General features: G+C 54.1%; 2 protein-coding genes across 4 annotated transcripts; one reads left to right on the top strand and one right to left on the bottom strand.

The window, feature by feature from the left end:
• Window positions 1–1,487: 1,487 nt before the first annotated feature.
• ANKRD52 (ankyrin repeat domain 52) lies at window positions 1,488–16,986 on the bottom strand. 3 transcript variants are annotated; one of them, XM_079936731.1, is made up of 29 exons: window positions 16,508–16,986; window positions 16,116–16,199; window positions 15,576–15,654; window positions 15,306–15,376; window positions 14,066–14,266; window positions 13,452–13,539; window positions 13,195–13,337; window positions 12,679–12,891; window positions 12,335–12,413; window positions 11,909–12,023; window positions 11,700–11,782; window positions 11,472–11,589; window positions 11,182–11,250; window positions 10,855–10,995; window positions 10,695–10,775; window positions 9,225–9,336; window positions 8,945–9,016; window positions 8,493–8,694; window positions 8,148–8,235; window positions 7,954–8,071; window positions 7,184–7,403; window positions 6,896–6,983; window positions 6,705–6,788; window positions 6,450–6,595; window positions 6,151–6,233; window positions 5,878–5,960; window positions 5,593–5,684; window positions 4,987–5,141; window positions 1,488–1,889 (listed from the first exon to the last, which is right to left on the bottom strand). In XM_079936731.1, exons 1-29 carry the CDS (start codon window positions 16,532–16,534, stop codon window positions 1,812–1,814), a joined length of 3,213 nt encoding a protein of 1,070 aa, XP_079792857.1. In that variant the 5' UTR covers window positions 16,535–16,986; the 3' UTR covers window positions 1,488–1,811. The 3 variants fall into 3 exon arrangements, with proteins under 3 accessions (XP_079792857.1, XP_079792856.1, XP_079792858.1); XM_079936730.1 differs by having other exon boundaries at window positions 1,488–5,141; XM_079936732.1 differs by lacking the exon at window positions 8,945–9,016 and having other exon boundaries at window positions 1,488–5,141.
• A 96-nt stretch (window positions 16,987–17,082) lies between these two features.
• Window positions 17,083–25,310, top strand: COQ10A (coenzyme Q10A). The gene is made up of 6 exons (XM_079937751.1): window positions 17,083–17,410; window positions 21,686–22,051; window positions 22,599–22,745; window positions 23,509–23,701; window positions 23,939–24,040; window positions 24,306–25,310. Exons 2-6 carry the CDS (start codon window positions 21,930–21,932, stop codon window positions 24,471–24,473), a joined length of 732 nt encoding a protein of 243 aa, XP_079793877.1. The 5' UTR covers window positions 17,083–17,410; window positions 21,686–21,929; the 3' UTR covers window positions 24,474–25,310.
• Window positions 25,311–25,680: the final 370 nt, after the last annotated feature.

The raw sequence follows: 25,680 nt of genomic DNA, 5'->3' as shown, positions 1-25,680 counted from the left end.
GGGAGCAACAGGACAGGGGACATGCCCCTCAGTGCCCCCAACGCACCCTTGCACACAGGAATGGTGGTGTCTGCAGCATCACAGGTCATGCAGGGCACGGGGAAGGGGAGGTTCACACACACGTAGACGCCCACAGCGGGTACCAGACAGAGAACACCCCTGAATATACACAGCTGTACACAGGGAACCCCCAGGTCCCCAACCCAACCCTCTCCCCTGTCTTGCCGTCCCCCAGGCAGGAGGAACTGTATTGCTTTGAGAGAGCCACCCTGGGGGTTGCTCTGCCAGGCACCCTCCCCTCCCACCCACCCCCGTTTTGGCACATCTGCAAGACACACGGCAGCGAGAGTAGGCACCCTCCCTCCCAGGCTTCTGTGGCTTGGAGTGGAGGAAGGGGGTAGGAGACTTTCATCCGCCATCTTTCCCCCAGCCCTTCCCAAACCCCTACCAAACCCACTCCAGCCAGAACCCACCCCCACCCCCCAAACACACACACACAAAGCTGAGCTATCCAGGAATACAGGGGAACAAGGAGATTGTCCGGGATGGGAGCAGAGGCAGTGGGGAGAAAGGACTGGAAGCAGAGACCCCACCCTGGCGTGGGGTAAGACTGGCACACAGCTACTTTAGTGCAATTGGAGAGGGTGCCCAGAGTGAGGGATGGAGGCAGGAGGGCCAGGCTAGGCTCCCCAGGGAAAGGGCCTAGCAGGAGTGAGCGAGGGCCAAAGGTGGACCCTCTCGTCACCGCCACCCTCTGCCCTCCCAAACGCAGTGACAGTGTCCCCCTCACACCTAAGTGGGCAACAGCAGCCTCGGAGTCAGTACCTTCAAGTAATTCATGGAGCAGACCCTCCCCACCCCAGCTTCCTCCCATCTCTGGGATTTGGTCGCTTCTCTAGGGGTTGGGTCGGGAGGAGGGGGTCCCCAAGTCAGACCCTTCCCTCTCTACCTCCCTCTTCCCAGACCACTGGGCTTGGTCCTCAAAGATTCCGCACCTCGGCCCAATCTGGGTCAAGGCCGAGGAGGGCTGGAGCCGCCACGGTCAGAGGGGAAGGGGCTGCTTTGCTCCTCATCCCTCCCTCTTAAAAGGTGGGGTTCAGACTAGGTGGGCTGGGGCCCCATACTGGAGTGCCCCAGGAGGAGGGGTTCTGGGCTAGGGTCTGTAAGGCTATTTTCCTTTGCGGCAGGAAGGGGAGGTGGGGGATGAACGCTTGGTGTGGGGAGAGGTGAGAAATGGCGGAGGGAAGGAGGAAGGGGCCTCCCCCTGGGGCAGTCAGGGCGTCACTCGGACGAAGTCACACTCACGTGCACAAGGTCCCGAGCACGCCTGCTCCCAGCCCCTCCTGCCTGGCCCCCACGCCCCCTCCCAGGACGCCCTCCAAGACCCCAGAGGAGGTTTTGGGGGCACACAGCTGCAGAACCATTCGCTCTGGCCCCACGACCCCCGGCCCAGCCCCGCCTCCTCTCCCCTTCTAGGTCCAGGGAGTCGGAAGGTGCTCGGGTGGGCAGACAGGTGGAAACAGTATTGAGTTTTCCTTTGGTTACATATTGAAGGCAAAGGTGAGCTGGACTTACAGTCAAAACAGATAGGGATGAGGAAGGAAGAGGGGCCACGGCTGGGAATGGAGAGGGAGGTAGGCCCTCCTCAGCCCCTCCACCCCAAGGAACACATGTCTAGGTGGGTGGCAGTCCCTCAGTCTCACCTCTCCCACCCCCACAGCACCAAACAAAAGGAGAAGCCCCCTCCCCCAGGGGCTGCTCCCTACCCCAACCTGGGCTGTACATTCAGTGGTTCTCAGCAGTCCTATGGCTCAGGGGGCCGCGGGGTGGGGAGGTGGCCCGTCAGTCTCCGCTGGACAGTGGCAGTGACCCGGGCCTGTTGGTCCGTGCTGGGACCCACAGTTTGTGCCATTTGTCTTTCTGAAGGATAGTACACAACCCTACCAAAGCCACCGGCCAACCAGAAACATCTCCCCCAAAATCAGAAACTAAAAACTGGCTCTTTTTCATCTCACCCTCTGATTCACACATCTGTTTCCCTGTCTCCTATGTAGCCCTCGCTCTGTCTCCTTTGCTGGGACCTGGGGCTGCTCCCAGGGTCCTCACTTAAAATAGGCCTTTTCTCAAAAGTGCTTATTACTTGAAGCAAGTGCTTTAGAGCTGCAGTGGGGAGAGGGGGAGGGGGAGAGGGAGGGCGAAGGGAAGGAGATGATTCCTCCCCACCCTACCCCCTTAAGATTGGGGGGCATTCTGCCTGCTTTACTTCTCCACACCCGTTTAAGTCAAAGAGGTCTTTTTAAAAACAACAACAACAACAACTTAACATTAAAATAAATATGCAGTGGCCATGAGAATGGTCAAAATGCTTCAAAAAAAACACTAGGGGCTGGGGAGCCCAGGGTGGGGTGTGGGATTTCCTTTGGCATAAGGAGAGGAGGCTGCTCGTCCTGCTGGCCTCCTCACAGCCACATGAGGAGGGACAGAGGACTCCCCGCGACCTGCCCCAGCACTGCTGACGTGTGCTGAAGGCGCAGCAGGGAATGGGCAGCCACCAGAAATCTCATCTAGCAAAACGATGGGGCTCCTGACAAATAACTCAGATTCTTCCTGTCATCACCGAACATTGATAAAGGAGAACACGACTGAAACCCCAGGAGTTTTCTCTGGAGGACACGTCTCTCTGCTCCCCCTGCCCCCCGCCACCTAATTCCCAGCACCAAAATGAGAGGGAGGGGGTGGAACAGGAAGATTTTATGAGAGAGAACTGAAGTTAAGGGCAAGCTTTGCAGAACCAGCAGGACTGGAGGTGGGGGGCTGCAGCCCTTAAGAGAGGTCACATTGATTGTCGTACAGGGGAGGGCAGGGTGCGAAGGGAGGTGGGCGAGAGGGGCGTTGCAAGGCCCTTTGGCTTTGAAAACAAAAATAAAAACTAAAAGCTGCACAATCCTTCTCATCAATAATGGTCATCTGGAAGCTTTGAAATGGTTTAGGAACTGAGCGTTGGGAGGAGCAAGACACAGAGAGAGAGGGGATAAAAAAGGGACCATGACAAAAAGAATGAGGACTTGGACAAACACCCCAGGCTTCATGAAACCAGCATGAGGTATGGTTAAGGGTATCTGTTAGGGAGGGAGGAGTCCCTGGGATGCCCCTCTCCCCTCAGCCCACCCTTGGCAAGGGTGGCAAGACGTGCAGCGGACACAACTGAAAAGGGGGTAAGATCATGAATAAAGCAAGCACGGGTGGGGGAAGGAGACCGAGGGACCCCCCAAGGGGGAGGCCCTGTACTGTGTAAACGAAGCCTGTCCAGTTCTCAGGGGACAATACTGATGGCAGCCAAACTGGGCGAGGATGCACTGGGGGTGGGGGGGTAGAGGGAGCATGACCTCTATTCAAGTTCTGTGTCTTGGCCCCTGGCTGAGGTATTGAGTGTGAGGAAGGGAACACTGGGCTGAGGGAGCGGGTCCAACTGTCCAGGAGGCTTAGCTAGGAGATGGATGGACAGGGCGTCTGAAGGGACCAGGGCCAAATTCAATGCTACATTTAGAGAGAAAACTGCCCCCTCCTCACTCCAGCCCAGTTTGGCTTTTGGGGTACGACTTCCGGGAATCTTCTCAGTGCAGCCCTTAGCTCAATCCCTTCTCTCCCTGCTGCTGGGAAGGCAGGAACCAAGCCTCAGTATCTACTTGTCGCTCCCTAGATCAGAACTTCATCCTCACACCGGAGGGGAAGCCTGGGTCCCCGAGTAGCCACGGTCCCTAGTCGCCCTGCCCCTCCCTCTTTGGCTTCAGATCAGGAGTGACTGGGGGCAGTGGGTACTCTTGGACATAACAGAAGGTGGCAGCAGACGGGGGGCACAGAGGAACTGTGGGATTGGGGGGCACAGGAGGAAGAACACAGTCCCTCCCTCCACACACATGCAAACACATGCCTGAAACACAGAAGACATACTAGGGCTGTGGTTTTGAAATGGGCAGGAAATTAATTTGTTTCTTCCCCTAAAGGATAAAATGCTTACTTAAAAATTCATGACAAGCCTCAAAGTTAAGGGAGAGGAGAGCCAGAGAGGGAATGGCCACAGGCTCTGCCCTCCGGAAAGAAGTTCAAAGAAAGAAGCAAGGTTAAAGTGCGTGGTCAGGGGGCCAGGCCAGGAGGGGGAGGGAAGCAGGGCGGGGCAGGCTGTGGGGGCAGGACCAGCCCTTGATTTGCATATGAGGAGCCAGGGAGCGTGCAGGACTGGGGCCCAGGTACAGTAGTTGCTGCTTCAAGTGTTTTGCATTTGAACTTTGGGGGTGATGGGATACAGAAGTGGGGGAAAAGCTCCAGGCCCCAGTGCTAAATACCCTCCCCCCTCGTCCGCTAGCTGCCCCTGAAGGGGGAGGGGGACACCCCCAGAGTGCTCACACAGTACCAGAAATTAAGGCTTCTCACTGCTGCGGGGATGGAGGGGGGATGGAGGGGCCGGCCAAGCAGGGAGGCAGTGATGGGTATGGAAGAAGAGGTGGGGATCTGCCTGGCAGGAGCATGGAGAAGGGGACAGAGAGGAGAGTCAACGGGAAGAGTGGGGGCAGCTGGCAGCAGAAAGGGAGACCGGAGAGAGGGGATAAAAGAGAGGGGGAGCCAGGCATCGAGCGATCATTTTGGGACACTTGGCAGAAGGGGTTGCCCTGGGGGTACCAAGGGCCTGGGGTGCTCCCTGTTGGTCCCAGACCCCTGCCAGGCCAGGATAGTGTGGCAAAGGGGTGAGCAGCTGCTCCCCAGTGCTTTTTCCCCCCTCCGCCCCCCAACCCAGTCGTGTTCTCCTTTAAAGTGCCCTAAATGTATAGACTTTTTCTAAATAAATAGAATAAGATATCAAGCCACCGGCAGGGGGAGGGACACGGGAGGGGGCTACTCGGAGTAGCAGCCATCTAACCCAATGGCGCCATGCCGCTCCTGGCTGTAGGGGCAGGAGGCCCCGTGGGGCAGGGCACCGCAGCCACCCACCGTCTTGGCTGCTGCGATGCCACAGTTCTTGAGCAGGCTGAAGCTGAAAGGACTGACGGCGTCCTTGGGTGGGAAAGGCTTCATGGTGGAAAGGATCAAGGCCAGGCAGTCTGCCACATCTTTGTTGGGGGCGCAGGCCAATGCCGGGGTGTGACCTGCAGAGCAAAGGGGAGAACTGAGCCCCAGGGTCCTGTACCCCTGGCTCCCCATCCACCCGCCCCTGGGCCCTGAGCTCTCTTATCTGTGGAGGGGAGCCAAGGCAGGCAAGCACCCAGCATGGTCAGAACTCAAGGGCTATAAGGGCCCAGGGAGGCTGACAGGCAGACTGTCCCAGACTGGGGTAAAGAACAGAGCCAGCCTGGGGGACAGGAGGCTGGGAGGCTGAGGTGTGCAGGAGGTCTTCCTGAGGAACCTGCTGGCTCCACCTAGTGCCGTCAGACTCCCCTCAGAGACTCTAGTGTATCGGTGTTGGGTCCCTGCTCTGAAGAGTTCCCTTGGGAAGAAAATCCAGTTTATTAACCAGCAAGCTTAAGAAGTCACCTCCTGAAGAATGAATGTCCCTGACCCCAAAGCCCGGAGGGGCAGGGAGCTCCAGACCCCACCCACCTTCTTCATCCACAGCCAGCACTGTGGCCCCACGACTCAGCAGGGCCTGCACCACAGAAGCTAGACCATTCCGGGCGGCAATGTGTAGGGGCCTTGGAAGAAAGGAAGAAGGAGCATGAAGTCGGGGCAATGGCAAGCTGCCCTTCCGCCCTCAGCCAGAGTCGCAACGCTGCTGAGCGAACATTGTGAGTTCCAGAGGGCCCCTGGAACATGGGCTGCAACTTCCTCACCCACCTCTCCTGCCCCCCGCCCCCTAGCCAAGAGCCCCCTCCCCAGGGCACTCACATCTGCAGCGCACTGTTGGTAGCATTGATAAGGCCAAGGTCTTGGGTTTCTGCCAGGATCATGAGGGCACATTTCTCGTGGCCCTGAGGGAGAGGGACAGAGAGCGAAGACTTGTGAAGTGGAAGGATGACAATAGGAGCTGAGGGGGCAGCAAGAGGACAGAAAGCTATCCCACCAGTCAGACAGTCTGGACAATCCTGACTTCCGCCGGGCCCTCTCTCCAGTCACCAGGCCCAGCCCCTTACACAGCCCCACCTGCACTGCCGGTGGTACCTTGCTACAGGCCAAGTGGAGGGCAGTGTTCTTGTTCTCATCCAGCACAGTAAGGTCTGCCTTCCCTCGATACAGCAGAAATTCTACAAGAGAAAGGAGGCAGAGGGGGCTGACGCTCCCTTCCAGAGCCGTGCCGGCCTGGCTCTGCACCCTCCTGTCTGCATACCCTTTGCACCCCATCTGCAGAGGGTGAAACATCCAAAGACATGCCTCCTGCCTCCTAAACCCCACAGGCAAGGCTGACCCGTCTGGCGAAAACCCAGGGGCGCACCTCCCTTCCACACGCGGCCCCTACACACCCACAGCAGCGGTCTGCCCATTCTCAGCCGCCGTCATGAGCGCGGTGCGGCCAGTGTGGTCAGTGGCGTTCACCTCGGCTTGATGCTGCAGCAGCATCCGGAGCCCAGAGACGTTGTCCGCGAAGGCAGCGGCGTGAAGAGGGGTCCTGTGGGGAGGGGGTCAGGGCAGAGTGAAACAGGGAAGGCCCTCTCTCCTGAGCAGCAAGAGGAAGCCAGAGGCAACGGAGGTTTCTCCCCAAGCCTCCCACCACTCACCGTCCTTTGGCATCTCGGCTGTTCACAATCTTGGCACCCAGAGCTCCCAGCAGCATCTCTGTGGTGCTGTCCTGGTTATTAATTCTGGGGGAAGAGGAAGGGTCAGCAAGAGGGGCAGGGGAAATGGACCGCCTGTCCTAAGCCCAGGTCACAGACCCCTGAGTGGGGCTGCGGTATAGGAAGGGACTTACACTGCACAGTGCAAAGGAGTGAAGGGGTTTCCTTCCAGGTATGAAAACGGGCTGTGTTCAAGTAACAACTCCAGACAATCTTCATGTCCTGGGTATGAGGAAGGAAGAGTGGTGATGGAGAGAAATGACAACGAGGTCCCCTCCATCTGTCCTGTGCCATCTCTCAACACTCCATTCTACCTCCAGATCCAGAGCAACCCAGGTCCCTCCCTCAACCCACTAGTCCCTGTCTGCCCTCCCCTACACCCCACACACACAGCTGTGCCTACAAAGGCCCCAGAGCCACACCAGTGTAGGAGGCCCAGTGCATGGGCGAGTATCCGCTGTAATCCACCCCGGTATCCAGGGGGTCTGTGGAAAGGGCAGCCTGCAGCAGGGTCCGCAGTACTGCAGTGTGGCCACAGGCTGAGGCCAGATGAATGGGCGTGCGGCCCTTGAAGTCTCGGCACAGCACGAATGCATCGTGGTCCAGCAGGGCGGCCAGGCAGTCCTCACAGCCAGTCACTGCCTGTGGGGGACATGGGGGTGTGGCTGGAACTCCCTTTCCAACGGCCAGTCACTGGGGCTGGCCCAGGAGCAGGAACCAACTCCAGGGCTCCAATCCTCGTCTTTACAGCAATGATTCTAAGTGTTAGGGATGAGCATCTCCTTCCCTGACTCTATGCCAACTGACAATCAGGGTGGTGAGAGTTAATTCTGGCCTTCTGTAGTGGGAGACTGAGTCAGAGAATCCCGTGGGATGAGGAGGAGGCAGCTTTAGGACAGGCGATGGTGGAGAAGGACCAGGCCGTGGCATCATTATCCAACAGGACAGGGCCAGCTGGGTACCCTGGGGCAGAGTCTGGGTGGTGAGCAGGTGGCTGTATGTGATTACAGAGCAAGGTAATCAGGGAGATCAGCTGCCGATGTCAGCTACTCATCCTGGAGCAAATACAGTAAGGCCCACTGAGAGCCCGGGCACAAGATCCTGGCCCACGTGCTAGACAATCTAATGTCCTACTGTCGTGCTCCCGCGTCCAGGCCCTTCTGTGAGTGACCCTACCCGGGAGCTCACTCACCCCACGGTGGAGGGCAGTGCGGCCCCGGAGGTCAGCAGCATCAGCTGTGGATCCTTTCTCTAGCAGCAGATGTACACAGTCCACGTGGCCATTCATGATGGCCAGCATCAGTGGGGTTCTACAGAGGGGGCAAGAAAAGGGTGAGGGCCTGGCAGGGATGGGAACCCTGCACCCCACCCCTGGCCGACACTCACTGTCCATAGGCATCCATGACATCTGTGATGTCAGCTCTTTCCCCACTGTCGATCAGCAAGTGCAGGGAATCAGTGTGGCCAGAGGCAGCTAGGAGAAGAGGGGGTCTGTGTCAGGGCATGGTCGAGGCAAGAAGGCCAGGTGAAGGGTGGAGGTTATGGGAAGACCTGGGGCAAGGAGAAATCTTGGGGGATAGGAGGCTACAAATCAGAACTTGCAGTTTCCATCTTCCTCGCCCTACTCCATCCCAACCCCAGTCCCCTCAGGGTTCAGGAGGGATCTGGGGACCAGTCTTGGAGGAGGCCTGGCGTGACGAGGGGAGGGAGCAGCCCAAAGGGCGCACTCACCAGCAGCGTGCAGGGGTGTCCACTTGCGCTTGCGCTCCTTGATGAGGGCAGAGGCGCCATGGGCCGTTAGCACCTCCACACACTCAGTGGAGCCTCGCTCAGTGGCCAGGAAGAGCGCGGTCCGGCCCTTGTGGTCCCTTACATCCAGATTCACCAGCGTCTCAGCCAGTGTCTTCAGGGCTTCACAGTGACCGTTGTAGGCCTGGAGGGGTGCAGGCAACCAATGGATACAGCTCGGGACACTGTCCCCACTCTGCTCTTGGGGCCCACAGGGAGACTCCAGGCAACAGGCCTCCCCGTGAGCTCCCTGGGCCCCTCTCCAGACCACTGCCTGCTTGCGACATCCCCACAAGAAGGCAGAAGCAAGGACAGATTCACACGTGCTTATACCTGTGTGCCAGCCTGGGGCAGGTAGGGACAAGGAAGGCAAGAGGAAAAGACCTGGGACTCACAGCTAAGTGCAAAGGGCTGACTGGAATGGTGCTCTCTACATCCTCCAGGCAGTTAAAGGACATTTCTAAGAGCTGCAATGGACAGAATAGTAGGTGCTGAGGTTCTGGTATTCCCAAGATATTACCCCTTGACCCCACCCACAGCAACCCCCAAAGCCCCTGGATCTAGAGACCACATTTGATTCAACCACCCCTTGGTTTGAGAATCCACAGATACCAAAGTAGACTGTGTGCTGTGCCCTGCCCTGCTCCTCTCCCCCAGGCCAGGTCCCACACGTACCAGTTCGAGGTTCTGTCTATTGCCATAGGCGGCTGCATAGTGCACGGCTGTGTAGCCCTGCCTGTCCCGCAGGGAGGGGTCTGCACCGTTATCCAGTAAGAATTCCAAACAGCTGGGGGACAGGAGTAGACTGTGAGGAGGGGACAGGCCCAGCCAGGGAGGGCACAGTTTGAGAGGAGCAGAGGAGAGGGCAAGGGAGCCCCTCCAGGCCTAGCTGGCCAACACCCATCCCCCACTCTTGGTAGGCTAACTCCTGCCCATTCAAGCCCAGACCCAGACCTACCACCTCCAGGTCTGCCCTGAACCACTCTTGCTTCAACGCCCTCCTCTATCCTTTGAATGCCCTCCTAGAGAACCTGGAGCACAGTTATCAGTTACCAACCTGTGATCGACACACTCTCCCCCCACCTCCAGGCATACTGACCCCTGCCTTCTCCTCCCAGCCCGCCTGAAAAGGCCTACTCATCTCATACTCGCTCCCAGAATCCTCTTCTCTGGGAGGCCTTCCCCAAACTTCCCAGTTAGGTGCCTCCTCCCCTCTATTCCCCGGCACCACTCTTATAGCTCAGTAGTAGTTGTACTAGTAGAAATATTGATACAGCATTTAACACTTACAATGTGTCAAACACTGTTCTAAGCACTTCACGTGTATTAAATCACTTAATCTTCATACTGATCCTTTGAGATAGCTATCATTCTTATCTCTACTATGGTTGAGGAAACTGAGGCACAGAGAGGTTAAGTTACTTGCCAAAGATCACATAGTTGAGCCTCTTGGATTTTAAATATCTTTTAAAAAAAATAAATAAACCCTTGGGCTTCCCTGGTGGCGCAGTGGTTGAGAGCCCGCCTGCCGATGCAGGGGACACGGGTTCGTGCCCCGGTCTGGGAAGATCCCACATGCCGCGGAGCAGCTGGGCCCGTGAGCCATGGCCGCTGAGCCTGCGCGTCCGAAGCCTGTGCTCCGCAAGGGGAGAGGCCACAGCAGTGAGAGGCCCGCGTACCACAAAAAAATAAATAATAAATTAAAAAAATAAATAAACCCTTTATTTATAACAGTCTTAGACTTACAGAAAAATTGTGAGGATAATACAGTTTCCATAAATTCCTCACCCAGTTTCCCCTATTATTAACATCTTACACTAGAATGTATACAGTACAGAAATTTGGGGTAATTCATCTTCTATCCTTACCACCCAGCACATTACTTGGTACCTATTAAGTAAATACTCAAGTAATGCTCGTGGAATAAGCAAATGAATTTGTGTTTAGCTTTTCTGATTCCCTCAAGAAGACCATCCATTCCTTGAAGGAAGGAACTATGTCTCCTACTTCTGTCTGTACCCACAGTGCTTGGTCCAGGACTAAACTCAGGGTGCAAAGCAGCAGCAGGGTGGTGGTGGGAGAATAACAGGGCCAGAGTTGACACTGCTGGGAAAGCACACCCCGGGGGTCTCCTCGGCTACTCACAAGAAGGCCTCCTTCCTGCGGGACTCCTTCAGTGGCTCGTCCTCTTCAGCATCGTGGCTGGAAGATGAGTGGGGCTCCGCCCTGGGGGAGGAGAGTGAAGAAGTCTGGGGGGCGCTCAGGGAGGAGAGTGGGGCTGAGAAGAGCAAAGCGGGCGCCTCACCTCCTGTAGGTGTCGGAGGCGGCAGCATAATGGAGCGGAGAGCAACCTTTACAGTCAGCCTCATTGACGCCTGCCCCGGCGGTCACCAGTGTGACGGCGCACTGGTAGCTGCCATTGGCGGCTGCATAGTGCAGTGGGGTCCTGGGGAGAAGTGAAGGAGGGTGGGTAAAAGAATCGGGGGCAGATCCAAATGCAACCAGATATGCAGCCCAAAGCTGCTTCGTAATATTCTCCTCACTCAGTCTCCAACTCCCCACCCTGCCCTCCATCACTTGTCTCTCTGATCGGATGTTCCTTATGTATATATACTCCTGCACATTAACACACCTTCCAAATTTGTCTCTCCTCCTCAAGTCAGCTCCACTGCTCAACAGCAAATTAAGACATTCAACATTCCTAAAAGGAAGGAGGATGCAGGTTAAGGGGAGAAAGAGGGCTCAAGGAGAAGCCACAGGATTCTCCCCAGGGAGGGGCTGAAGGAGGATGGAACTGGACAGCCCTTTCTGCTGCCACTGCTCTCACTGTGAGGGGGGGAGCTCTGGGCAGGAAAGAAGAAGGGGCCCAGACCCCTGCCCAGCCTCCTTCTCAAGGCCTGAGACAGAGGGAAGAAAACTCACCCTCCAGAAGCAGCAGCATGAAGACAGGTACGGCCAAGGTTGTCAGGTGTATTGATGTCAAACCCAGCTGAAAGAACGTGCTCATTGCTGAGTGAGGATACAATGCTGTACAGCTGACCTGAAGGGGCAGAACAGCCCACAGATCCCATCTGAGGGCTCTGAGCAGAGCCGGGAAGGGCCTCTGCTCTCCTGCCCACCTGCCCAACCCCCGAACCAGTTAGCTCATACCTGAGGAAAGAAGCTTACGACAACAGTCAGAGAATCCAAAGAGAACAGCTAAGTGCAAGGGGAACATGTCGTGGATGCCACGCCTGGGGAGAAGGGGAGGGACTCAGTCCTTGGGTCAAGGAGGGACCAGATGCAGACCTCTTTTCTGTGGCCTCCCACCAGCCTAGATCTGAGGCAGCCTGGAAGTGGGGTCAGTGGTCCGGACTCACCGGGCGGTATCCGCGCCGTTGGTCATGAGGGTGCTGATGAGCAGCTCGTGTCCATAGCGAGCGGCCACGTGCAGTGGCGTGTTCCCAAATTTGTCGGCACAATCAATCTCACTGCCTGAAAGGGGGGACGCACACCCACACACTCAGACCTTTGGCTTCAGACCACTCACACTAGTTAGCTACTGTCTGAGTGCTTGTTACGTGCCAGGGGCCAGGCTAAGCCTTCTACACGTGTTATCTCGTTTGTCAGCCTGAGGGGGCTAGGCAGGCAGAGCAGGGCCATTTCCACAGGTGTCTTGCTCAGAGCTTCAGGTGCCCATCCTGACTGGAAGATGGGGTGGGGGGTGGAATGAGGAAGAAAAGGTGTTTCTAGGGTTGAGTTCTCTGAGGGAGGAAAAGAGATCACAAAGTCTTCCAGGTCCATACCATTCTGGATGAGGATCTGGGAGCGGGTGAAACGGCCATGGATGGCTGCCATGTGCAGAGGACTTTTCCCTTCTTTGCTCTGTGGAAACATGGCATTTTTTTTTTTCCTAGTGCAAAGCATGGAGAGTGCCCTGTTCCCCCTTCCAAAGGACACGTCTCTGAGGACGGGGTGATCATATGGACATCTTCTCAGCCCACATTTTCCTGGGCCCCTGGGAAGGACTGATCAACCCAGGACGCAAGCGGACCATTCCCCATAGAGTTATCCAGAACAAAAGATATGGTCAGCACCCCCAGAGCCAGGCCCCTCTCCCCACTGGTCTCAGACTCATCCCTTCAGGCACCTGGTAGTTGACATCAGCCCCGTTATTGACCAACAGCTCCAAGCAGAGCGCGCCATTGGTGGAGACCGCAGCCACATGCAGTGGTGTAAAGCCCTTGTCATTTGGCTGGTTGACATTGGCTCCTGCGTTCACCAGCTCGATAGCCACAGCATCCTGGCCCAGGTAGCAGGCGATGTGCAAAGCTGTGTTTCCAAAAGCGTTGGGCTCATCAATCTGGATTTCCAGGGGTGAGGGTAAGGGGATAAGGGAGATATCAGTTTAAACAAAGTGGAAGCCAGCACAGATAGCCTAGAGAATCCCAGAAATCCAACGACTGCCTCAGACCCCTCAGGTTCCAGACCCTAAGACTGGGGGCACTACTGCTTAAGACAAGCATTGCTCAGATCCTCTCACCACATCTTCCCGACCTCCCCAAACCACACCAGCAATCCCAGTGCCTTCCTATCTCCCTAACAGACTCCGACCTCCAGCTCCCTGCCCTTACCCCCAGCCCCACCCCGTGCTCAGCACCCTGACCTCAGCCCCCATCCGTAGCAAGTACTTCACCACTTCAATCTGGCCACTGGCAGCAGCTGTATGGAGCAGCCCATAGCCCTTGCGGTCCTTGCAGCCAAGGTCTGCTCCCCGTGCCACCAGCAGTTTCAGGACCTCCAAATGCCCTGGGAAAAGACAGTACGCTCTCAAGGAGGTGGAAGGTGAACTCTAGGGCCCTGAGCACTCCGTCCCTGCCCTAGGAATCCCAAATCCTGTTCTCCCCGTGATTCTCTTCTCACCTAGAAAAGCCGCCCAGTGCAGAGGCTGCCGCTCCTTTTTGTCACAGACATTCAGGCTGGCTCCCTTACTGAGGAGCAGGTTCACCGTCTGTTTCAGGACATGAAAGACACCTGTTTAGAGCCAGGTTCATGCCTTCAACATACCTAATTAGGGGCAGAGCCCTTAGCACCTGAAAAGGCTGAGGCAGCCTAATGTCTCTGTTTTTGGGCAGAACAATCTGGAGAACTAGAGGGAACAGAGAAAGCAGGCACTAAGGAGATCCCAGGTAGATTTGGAAGTCTGAGATAAACTTAAGGGAGTCTCTTCAGGTAATTCGGTGGTTTTTAAACTCTTTTGAAGTCTTCTAAGTGTGCTGAAAGACACGGACTCTCGCTTCAGAAAAAACCACGTATGCAAACATTTTCCATGCAACTTCAGAGGCTTTACCACCCTCCTGAGGTCCAAGTCAAGAATTTCCATCCAACCCAACCATTCATTTGGTGCTTGAGCCCAAGTGTTTATATAATCATCTGGGCGGCTGCTCCCCAGGCCTAATGGCCCGGAGGCAGGGGAAGGTGAGCCGGAAGGGAAGGAAGAAGGCACGAGGCTGGGCGTGGACGGGAGCGGTCCTCACCTCCAGATGCCCACTATGCACTGCGTGGTGCAAGGCACTGCGCCCGCTCCTGTCAGCCACGTTGAGGCTGCTCAATAATGGTGCCAGAGCCTCAGCACACTTGGTGGCCCGGTTGGCAGCGGCCACATGCAATGGTGTCTGCCACAGCTTGTCCCGGGCGTTCACATCTGCTGAATGTGCCAGCAGCAATCCCAGCACCTTCTGTTGAGGAGCAGGCGATAGGAGAGAAGATAGAGGGGGAGCAGGAGGTGAACCAACAGGAAATGGAGGGGCGAACAGGTCAGCACAGCACATGTGACCCCATCTCCCCACTCCCCTGGCAGAGAGTCTCTCCTCATTTTTTCCAACATACCTAGCCTTTCAATACCTACTTTCCATCTTCTGGAACTTCTTAGAGCTTAAAATCTTCCCTCCCTTGCTGAGGAAAACGTGGATCTCCTCCTCAAGCCACCCGATATTGTTCATAACCCAAACCCTGAACATCTTCACCCATATATACAGCCACTACCAAGCAAATCCACACATGTAGAGGATCCCAATCCCCTACCACTTTTAGGAAAGATAAATGTTCCCGCTACATTAATCCCCAGATACCCCCCTTCAGCCCTTCCATATGCATCAGAATCATTTCCATTACCTAGGTAAGCAAACAGATACTAGCTCCTCTCCAAAACCCAGGCTAAAATACCCCTCCTATTCACCACCCACCCCATTCCCATTGGCCTCAGTCCCTCCCCCTGGTGGCTGGAGCCAGGGAAGTGACTACCAAGCCAAGAAGAAGGTCATCTCTTCCCACTCTTCAGGGTTGAGGGACCCAACTGATGGGGCATGTTTGAGCCTCGTGGTGTCAACTTTCATGCTGCTTGAGGGGCAGGGATGCAACAAATCACCACCCCCATCCCTCCATCACAAGGAAAGAAATCTCAGTGCCCAGAGGGGGATCAGACTCCATGGTGGCCCCCCAGGGAGGGATGAGTCACTAAGGCCTGGCAGCAGGGCCCCCTGCAGTCTGCCAGCCCAGTGTTAAGCTCTCCCCTGACGTCACATCAGCTAGCGACACTCAGCCCCCCCTTACCAGCCAGTTCTAGGGGTAGGAGGGAGGGGCCAAGGTCTGGTCTCCTCTGGACCTGGGGATAGACCAACTTGTAGGGCAGAGGACTAAGGCTCTCCAACCCTTATCTTCCAACCTTTAACCAAGTCATCCTCTTTGGAAGGGAGAAAAGAGGTGGGAGGCCAGTACCTCATTTCGGGAGGCAGCAGCACGATGAAGAGGGGTCAGCCACAGTGTGTCCTTAGCATTGACGTTAGCACCTGTGGGGATATAATATGCTCTTTTGGTGGGAGGTGGAGAGCAGGTGGGGAAGAAAGCCAGTAATCAGGCCAGAGAATCTGGATGGAGACGGAAGCTTGCCTGGACCAAGCACCAGAGGACAATCCTTGGATACGACAAAAAGGCTCCTCCCTCAGGTCCCCTCCCTAGCTGCCACACCTTCTAGCTCCCTACTTTCACCTGACATCAGTAGCAACTGGAGGATGGGGACATCGCCTACGTAGGCAGCAGCATGAAGTGGGGTTCGCCTCTCTTGGTCCTAGGAAGGCAGAGAAGAGGAGCAGCTGTAGGGGTGAACGATCCAGGACCCAAGCCCAAGTCTTCGTGCTCCAGGCCTTTCCCCACAACCTCTTCCCACAGGTTCTGCAGCCTCCTAAACCCCAGTCCTAGGTCAAAGCAAGCACCGAGGGAGGGTGGAGTCAGGGGGTGGGCGCCACGGCCCGCGAAGCAGTCTCCTTCTGCCAGGAGGGGTGGAGGCGCTGCAGACACGGATGGTTCAGAAGAGAACACCGTTTCTGGGCATCCTCAGCCCTACTGGTCTCTGCTCTAAGCCTGACCTGCTCTCCATCCCCAAATGTAGAGCAGTTGCCCATCCCAGGGTGGAAAGAGCTGCGGCCTCACCCGAGCCGAGGAAACACGGAGCCGCCCCATTGGTGGGGAGGGGTCCTGCACACCAGGGCCCAGATTACCGGCTCGCCATCCTCCCTGATCTCAACTCACCAGCACATTGATGTTCTCCTTCTGCGAGAGGAGGGAACGCACTTCCTCCACATCTCGGCTAAAGATGGCCTGGACCAGGGGCGGCTGCAGGGAGAACCGGTTTTCAGGGAGCGGGCCGGAGCGGAACCGGGGAGTGGGGTGGGGGACACCGGGTTTGGGCGGGGGGCGACGCTGGAGGGACTCTGCTCTGGGGTCCTGGCCGCAGGAGGCTTCCGCGGTGTCCCCGCCGGTCACCAGGCCCCCAAGGACACCGGCTTGGTTGAGGGGAGCGCGGCGTGGGGCGGGGCGGGAGCCCCGGGCTCGGGCCCAGCCTAGGCCGCACATCCCTGGGCTCGCGTGGCGGCGGCGTCGGGCCCTGGAAGGAGGAAGCGAGCAAGGGCAGGAGGGCTGACCTGGTCCGTGATGCTGAGGATCCCCATGGCCCGGCCCGGGCTCCGTCCGCATCGAGCTCCCGGCGGCGGCGGCAGCGGCTCCACCGGGGACACGGGGCGGCCCAGGCGGCGGCTGCGGCGGCGGCTGCGGGGAGAGCGCAGCCCCGCCTACCAGGGGGCGGGAGCGGGAGCCCGCAGCGCTCCCTGGCGGCCCTTCTGGGCCCGGCCGCAGGGCGCTTGCCGCGCAGGCTGCCCCAGGCCGCGGCGCCCTCCGCCCCGCCCTGGCGGTCCCATAGGCTCGGGTGACCCCAACCTCGGCCGCTGGTTACCCGGCTCCCCAGGCCAGCGGCGCCGTGCTCTCCGCTCCAGTCTGGCGACCCGGGGGATTCTCCACAAAACCCTAGCGGCAACTCAGGCCGCGGCCCTGCTGCGGTGCCTTGCAACCTGAGGACCAAATGGCTGGCCCGACCTCACCCAGCCCAAAATGCCTCCTCCGAGCTAACGCCTCCCGTCCACGATTACACACCTCAGAATCCCCAAAGACTTGGGGAAGCAGGGCGTGGAGATCTGGGGGTTATATATGGCAATAGCCCCAGGGGAGGGAAGGCGCGTATCTCCACTGGCAGTGACAAGAGTTGGGTAGAAAGGAAAGAGCAAAAGTGCCAAGCTGCGGAGAAAAAAAACAAAACAAAAAAACAAGGACTCTTAGCTGCAGAAAAACCCCACAGAGAGGACAGGCTAGCTGGCAGTTGAAGGAGGGCTCCAAGGCCAACAGAAGCGGGCTTTTCGATTCCCTAATTACTGCACTGCCAGGTTAAGGTGGTAGGGTGGCTACACTTCAAAAGGCTCAATCGGGTTTCTCTCCCGAAAATGGTCGGGGTGCTTCCCCTCCTCCATTGGAGAGGCCAGAGAGCAGCCAGTCAGGTAAGATCTGGATGGAGTTCATCCCATCCCGAAAAGGGAAAAAGAGAGAAGAAAAGTGGATATTGAAAAATTGGTACAGTTTATACAGGGTGATTCAGGGTCCTGTTCAGAGCTCAGCAACTCAATATATGCGTTCTAAGAAAGGAACACATTTAGGAAAGAGCATAGCAGGACGGCCCCCTGTCAAGGCAGAGGTATAAAAGCCCCCTTCTTTGCTCTCAACAATCTATGCCCCTCATTACCTTCAGGATCTTGATCCCTGGAAAGATACACAAGACAAGTGTCAGTGGTTTTTCCTGGAGAGAGAAACTGGGGAACTGGGAATAAGGAATGAGAGGAAAAATTACCTATCACTATAAACCTGTAAATTTTTTGAATTTTTACCATTTTGAAAATAAAATTCACAGTTTTACTGAAAACTTACCTCTTCCAGGAAGTCTTCCCTGGTTAACAGTTCTTTCCCTTTTGTTAGGTCTCCTTATCACTTCCATACTTAGTTTACACTATCACAGTCAGGTTGCTCTTTTTGGGTTTTGTTTTTTAACTTTTTTTAAATTGAGATATAGTTGATGTACAACATTATATGTTACAGATGTACAACAGTGATTCACATTTTTAAAGGTTATACTTCATTTATAGTTATTATAAAATACTGGCTATATTCTTTGTGTTGTAGTCACAATCAGGTTTAAATTGCTCATCTTTGTTGTTCATTTCACCTTACATCTTTGACATACAGGAGTCCAGTGTTCCAGAAGGGATTTTAAACTCCTTGTTAGCCAGAGTCCTCCAACACAGGACTGTATATTGGTTTTTTGATTTTTGTGTTTTTTATAAATTTATTTATTTATTTTTGGCTGCATTGGGTCTTCATTGCTGAGTGTGGGCTTTTCTCCAGTTGTGGAGAGCGGGGTCTACTCTTCGTTGCGGTGCGCAGGCTTCTCATCTTGGTGGCTTCTCTTGTTGCGGAGCACGGGCTCTAGGTGTGCAGGCTTCAGTAGTTGTGGCTCGCAGGCTCTAGAGTGCAGGCTCAGTAGTTGTGGCCCACGGGCTTAGTTGCTCCGCGGCATGTAGGATCTTCCAGTACCAGGGCTCGAACCTGTCCGTGTCCCCTGCATTGGCAGGCAGATTCTTAACCACTGCAACACCAGGGAAGCCCCCTATTGGTTTTGTTTTCTATGGGAAAAAAAAAGGATACTCAAGCAGAGCAGCACATGGGAACAGACACAATATTCGATGATGATGATGAAGATGAGGCTGAAGAAGTAGAAACTGAAGGTAGCTGGGGATCTGATGGATATGGGTGTTGGGATATGCTGACTTGGCTAGTGGGTATGATGGACCTTCCAGGAAGGGCTAAGCTAGTATATGGTCCAGAGGATGGGGAAAAGGGGACTACATGGCCTCCAATGCCCAAAATAGCTTTTGGTAACCTGCGGAATTGGAGTCAGGGGTTGAGCTGGGGTCACGTGCCTGATTCTGGCTCCTGAGTGGAGGTGAACAAGGAAGTTTGCCAGCCGGGTTCTCTGGGCAGCTGGAAGGAGGAAGAAGGGCTAGAAGAGTTATTTTTAATATTATTCAGAGCACAGAAAGAGGATTTCCCAGGAGGGAAAAAAGGAATATGATATAGGTAACACAGTTACTTCCAGGGCTCAGGGAGATGCACAGTGTGGGGGAGGAGGAGGCCGGAAGTGGTGGCAAAGCCCTCTTATGCAAATAAGTCCTTCTGTATTCCACTACTGAATTAATATTTGGATAACTCTAGGCAGATGCCTGCCTGTCTTTAAGCCTCAGTTTTCATTCTTCTAACAAATGTCTACTGAGAATTCACCATTGTATTCAGCCCTATACTAACTGGTTTGGAGGTAGAAACTTAGAAGTAATGGTGTCGGGAATTCCCTGGTGGTCCAGTGGTTGGGACTCTGTGCTTTCACTGCCAAGGGCGGGAACTAAGAGCCCACAAGCCACGAGGTGCAGCCAAAAACAGAAAAAGAAAAAATATATATATATACATACATATATAATGGTAGGTTAAGAAAAAGTAATAGGGGCTTCCCTGGTGGTGCAGTGGTTGAGAGTCCGCCTGCCGATGCAGGGGACACGGGTTCGTGCCCCGGTCCGGGAAGATCCCACATGCCGCAGAGCGGCTGGGCCCGTGAGCCATGGCCGCTGAGCCTGCGCATCCGGAGTCTGTGCTCCGCAACGGGAGAGGCCACAACAGTCAGAGGCCCGCGTACCGCAAAAAAAAAAAAAGTAATAGTGTCTATTTTTGTGGAGTTTCTAACCTAGAAGAACATACACATGCACATGAAACAACTAGAGAATATAGGATTCATGCTACTTTATGTGGCATTATGTGTTCAGAATAATGTCTAGAGATGGGTTCAGTCAAGAGGGTCTTCCTGGAGGAGGTGTGTTTTGAGTCAGTACTTGAAGGAAGTTATCGATGTAGAATGATATGGAAATGGCAGGAAATTGGTTGTTTCAAGTACAGGGAATGAACTAGGAAAAGCTTAAATGGCAATAATTACCTAATCTAATTAGTAGGGGGGGACAACAAGCAAACTGGCTTGGCAGGCCTATTGTACCTTGGAGATTCTGCAGCAGTTAACTCGGTTAAGGCATAGTGTTAATGAGGTCACAGTTTAGTTATGTATCCCAGTTAATTTCTGTCTTTTATCCGGTCAGATCCTTACTCCTCACTCTAAGCAGCTGTCTCACATATGTAAGCACTTGGTCAGAGAGGCTGGACAAGAGAGTGGGGTTGGAAAGAGTAAATCTGTCCCTCAAGATCATATGCCCTTCTGAGAGTGGCTCCCAATTATCATCTTCGAACTGGAAGGAGATACTGTATCTTGTTGGGGGGAGGGTTCTGAGGGAAAAAGAAGAAATGTTAAAAGAGAAAAAGAAGTGAGATCATTCCCCAATTTGGGACTTCATGTATAAATTATTTAACATAAGGATTGAAATGCCTTCCTTACAAAATGTCAAATGTAAACAAGAGTTCAAGGGAGGGTTTTGCTCCTTGAAATCCAGATAAAATGGGCTCACACTTTATATTTATTAATTTGTTTATTTTGGCTGCGCCGGGTCTTAGCTGCAGCATGCAGACTTCTTAGTTGCAACATGTGGACCCTTAGCAGCAGCATGCACGCGGGACCTAGTTCCCCGACCAGGGATTGAACCCGGGCCCCCTGCATTAGAAGCACAGCTGAGTCTTACCCACTGGACCACCAGGGAAGTCCCAAAATGGGCTCAAGCTTTAAAAATCAATCCATATCCAGTGGAATTCTGCAAATGAATGCCAGTCTCAAGGAGTGGGAAGAGTTGGAAGGTTTACATCTGTTTTCAGGCCCCTGCTTCTGGACAAGATCTCTCTCTTCCCTACCAATTAGACCCTAAAGGCAACAGTCTAATTATTTCATCCTCCCACCCTAACCCCCACAACACTACTCAGATAAAACTTTCCTGAATGTGGAGAGCATGACTGAAGACTTATGCTCTAAAGACTAAAGCAGAGGAGGGGCTTGCACTGTAATAACAAAAACATCTTTAAATGCAACAGCAGACACCACCATTCTTAAAATGTCCTTCCTTTACTCCACTGTGGCAGAATTTCAAGAGCTCTTGTACCCACCTAGATCCAGTCTCTGATTGCTGATTTCTCTCTCTTCTCTCTCTCTCTTCTGTTCTCCCCACTTTTATCAAGGGCCCTTTTTTTCTCCTTGTATCATGATTGAAAGCAGTGTAGTGACATTTCCTTGCCTGGGTTCAGGTTCCTGCCCATGAGGTCTCACCTCTATCAAGTGCACACTTTTCCAGGCAAAGACGGTTCTCTACCATAAAAGTAAGTCTGGTTCTTCTCACCCCGACTTCTTTCTATAAATATTAAAAGAGAAAACTATGCAAAGTCTTAGCCCAGATCTTGGAACATTAATTTCCTTTCTCAAAGATGCAAAGCACAGCACTAGGTACTATGTGCTACAAAGATGAATGGAACTTCTAACTATAAACAAGGCAGAATATAGTAAAGTCTCTAAGACAGACGTTCAGAAGACCAACGGCATATGCTGTTGACATGACCAAGAAGTCGCTTCTGTGCTTATGTACCAGGTCCGTGACCACAGACTCGGCAAGTAGCTTGCCTGGTGAGCTCGCTCCACGGAGCCATCTCTGCAGCTTCTCAAACACCCCCTCCAGCGCCCTTTCTCGCCAGAGGGGTGAAACTACATCTCCCGACAGGCCGCGTGGTCCCCTTCCTTCCCCCTTCTCCAGGTTCCGAGCCATGGCAACGGCGTGACGTGGGGTTACTGGGAGCTGCGGGAGCAGCGGTAGCGGCTTCAGTTCTAGGCTACCCGGCCGCCCGGGCAGGAACAGAGGGAGAGGAGCCACCGCCCAACGCCGCCCCTGCGCTCGGGGGCCCTGAACCCGCCCGGCTGCCGCTAACCTCCGCTCTTCCTCTGGACTGAGGAGTGCGCAGCTGGTATCAGAGCCGAGAGGGCAAGGGAGGGCAGCGCGCATGGCCTCGGCAGGCGCGCGGCGACTCCCGGCCGGGACGCGCGCGGCGGCCAGGGGCTGCAGCGGCCTCTCCCTGCGCCCGGCCCCGCCTCCGGTCCCTCCGCGACCGCCGGTCCCAATGAGGTGAGAGGGAGATGCGGCCGTCGGGGCTGGAGCTAAAGGGGTCGCCCAGGACCCCGAAGTTGCAGCTCTGGGTGCAGGCACGGCGGGAGGGCGGCTACGGTCATACCTTGGGGTCTAATGTAGAGCTTTAGGGAATGCTTTTGCAAGTTATTCGCGAGGCAAAGTCTTCGAGGTGGGTGCCCAACCACTTCTTGCCCCTCGCGGGTGCCCTGGCAACAGCGGGCTTGGCGAAGTCCCGGGGACTGTGATGCTTCCTGAGAGTCCTCGCTTTCAGCAGTAGGGTAGCCTCCAGTCAAAGGCACCTGGCACATCACATGCATCCCGCTTTTCCCCAACTCCTCCCCCGGCACTGTCCTCCGCCGCCCTCGACCTTTCGCACTCGTGACTGCTTGGCCAAGGGAGCCTGGCGGGCTGCAGCAGGTGCTAGGCGAAAAGCTTGTTTGGACGACCTTCCTCTGGGATGCGCCCCTCTTCCCCTTCACCTGGGAATGGTTGAGGAACACAAGGAAAGAATCGTAACGTGTCTCTCCTTTCCTTTTGGCCTTAGATTTCTGATCTCCTGCAGCCTCTTCTTGCCCCGGGCTGCCCAGGTCTTGGCGGCTGAGGCTGGCTTACCTCCCAGCCGTTCCTTCATGGGCTTTGCTGCCCCCTTCACCAACAAGCGAAAGACTTACTCCGAGCGTAGGATCATGGGGTGAGCATCCCCTCCTGTCCAGCAGCCCTCCACATTCACTTTCTCGCCAAACAAAAAGCATGTACAGGCTGGAACGTAAGGGTAGCCATAGTGGGCAAGATCCCTGGCCGTCCCATGCTTCCCAGCTATATTACTGATCCTTTATCCTCCTCTGCCAGCCTTCCAACCTTAATTCCCCCCTTCCTGGTTGCTGTGCCTGTGCATTGTGAAACATGACTACAATTGGACAATAACATAAGACAACAGGATATTATTTCTCTGCTGACCTGACTTTAGGTACTCTGAGCACAATATGAGTTAACACTTTACTGAGCACTTACTACTGCTAGCAGGCTGCTTAGGTGTTTTACCATAGATTTTCTCATTTGATCCTTTCAACAAACTTACGAATCAATTACTATTACCTATGATTCACAGAGGAGGTACGGAGACAGTAATAATTTACCTAGGGCCACACTGTCATAGAGCTGGGATTTGAGTCCTTTTGTGAATCATCAGTAAAATCGACCTCTGTTCTCCCTAGATGGTCTTAGCATCAAAATAGTAAATGCAAAAGCACTCTGTAAACTGCAAAACTTAAGGTAACACTAACGTCATGGAGATTTGCACATTTGCTTTTGCAAAGTCATTTATCCAGGCTTATTTGGCATCTCTAGTTCCTGAAGGTGCATGATTAGTGGGCATGGGGGGGAGGGTGCCTAGAGCAAGGAGGAACGTCACCCATCTGGCAGTTCCTTGGCCTCTCTCTGATTCCTTCCCCTAGGTACTCAATGCAGGAGATGTACGAGGTGGTAGCCAATGTCCAGGAGTATCGTGAGTTTGTGCCCTGGTGTAAGAAGTCTTTGGTGGTATCCAGCCGCAAAGGTCACCTGAAGGCCCAGTTGGAGGTTGGCTTTCCACCTGTTATGGAACGTTATACTTCTGCTGTTTCCATGGTCAAACCTCACATGGTCAAGGTGAGGCCTGTCTGGGAGGGATTGATCAGGAAGTTTTTTGTGTTCTCTGGCATTTTTACGTTTAAAGGCTATTGTGGCTTTCCTTGTAATGAATTTTTATCTCCACGTGCCAAATATTTCCCTAATAAAATATTAGGAGAGGAAAATGGCTTTCAATTCCTTCTTATAGCCTCCTATACCTGATACAGGTTTAATTCCATCATAATATTGTTTAACTACCTGATTGTCCTATTCTAGGCTGTTTGCACCGACGGCAAGCTCTTCAACCACTTAGAGACCATTTGGCGGTTCAGTCCTGGTATTCCTGCCTATCCCCGAACTTGCACTGTGGACTTCTGGGTGAGTCAGGAAGCTGTATAGCACAGGGCTACAATTGGGTTGTGGGGGGCTGAGCTGAGGTACTCTGACAGTTATTTCACAAGTCAATGACACTCTTCACAGGTCTGAGCTTGTATCAAACTTGTACTTTATACTCAGTCCCAGGGCCTTTGAGGGGATCTAATGAACTGGAGCGGGAGGAAAAGGCACTGAATAGTATCCTTGCATTTGGCCAGGGACTATCCAACATGGTCTTGAAGAGTTTCTGTTTCTTACCCATTCCCAGATTTCCTTTGAATTTCGTTCTCTGCTGCACTCCCAGCTGGCCACCATGTTTTTTGATGAGGTTGTCAAACGGAATGTCACTGCCTTCGAGCGCCGGGCAGCAACCAAGTTTGGTCCAGAAACAGCCATCCCCCGTGAACTGATGTTCCATGAGGTGCACCAAACTTGAGGCAAAGGATTGTTCCCTAGCCTCACCTCTCCTCTCCCTCCTCACCCAATTCTCTTATTTATTTCATTTAGCTCCTGCTCCAATCTGAGAGAAGAGTCTATGTTCATAATACTGTTCTTCCACTCAAACTGGGCTCTAAGCTGGCTGGAAATGCTGGGGGAAAGAAAAGGCAGGGAAGTATGGAAAGGAATGCTTAGTATGGAAAGTAGTATGGAAGTATGGAAAGGAAAGTATGCTTAGGAAAGGGTCAGGCTCATCTTGAGAGCCCATATGCCTGATGCCTGCAACCTTCTCACAGTGAATTATAATCAGGACTGTATGGTTGTCTCTGAGCTCTTGTCAAGGTGCCTTAGTGTCTGACCAGGGGAAGACAACAACTTTTCTTAGGACTGAATAAACTGAATTCCTTTCTCTGACACAGAGCTACTGGGTAGTCAGTAACTTTGCCTGCTCTTGGTGAAGGGGCAGGATAAGAACCCTGATAAATAAAGGGATATTTGCTTGTGGCAGGGGATGAGGAGGGAGGTTTACTATTTTTAATGCCCTCAGCCCCTCAGGAGATGCCTGAGATCTGGCCCCAGCTTGAAATCTGTATGACCTCACTTTAAGAATAGTTCCATGCTGCCTGGCTAGTGGAGAGCAAGGGGCTTTCTCCCCATCATTTCCACAGGGGGAAAGGAGCAAAAGAGCACTGAACAGTTATACTCTTGGGTTGTACCTTATTCTTCCACTCCTGAGTTTTTATAAAATTTCAATAAATTAATTGTGACAGTATGAATTTGACTTTTATATATTGCTTCTCAGGGGAATAATGTAGCTATAGTAGAGTAGTAGAAAGTCATGGCTTCCTTCCCTAGGGGAGTGAAGGTGCAAGAAGTCCTCTTGGACACAGTGTCCCTGCTAACTATAGTAGCACATTCTACAAGCCAGGACCTAGTACCCACTCCCTTGCCTATTTATAGACTTTTTCAGAAGGTCAGTTGCAGCAGGAGTCTCAGGACAGAGTAATCTGGTCTCAGACCTCCCATATAACTGATGCCCTCCAGACCACCTCTTATTCTGGGGGATCCTTAAGGGAAGCTGCAAAGAACTGGCATTTCACGAAGTACCAGAGCCCTCTAGAGGCTCAGATCCTGAGTCAGTAGTTCTACCTTAACTGCCCTTGGTATAGTTTGTTCCTTTCACCCAATGGGCTGGACCAGCTTCC

Source organism: Stenella coeruleoalba (genome assembly GCF_951394435.1).
Source record: "Stenella coeruleoalba genome assembly, chromosome: 11".
Classification (NCBI taxonomy): Eukaryota; Metazoa; Chordata; class Mammalia; order Artiodactyla; family Delphinidae; genus Stenella; species Stenella coeruleoalba.
The sequence above is the reverse complement of the archived record's forward strand: the minus strand, read 5'-3'. Positions and strand labels throughout refer to the sequence as shown.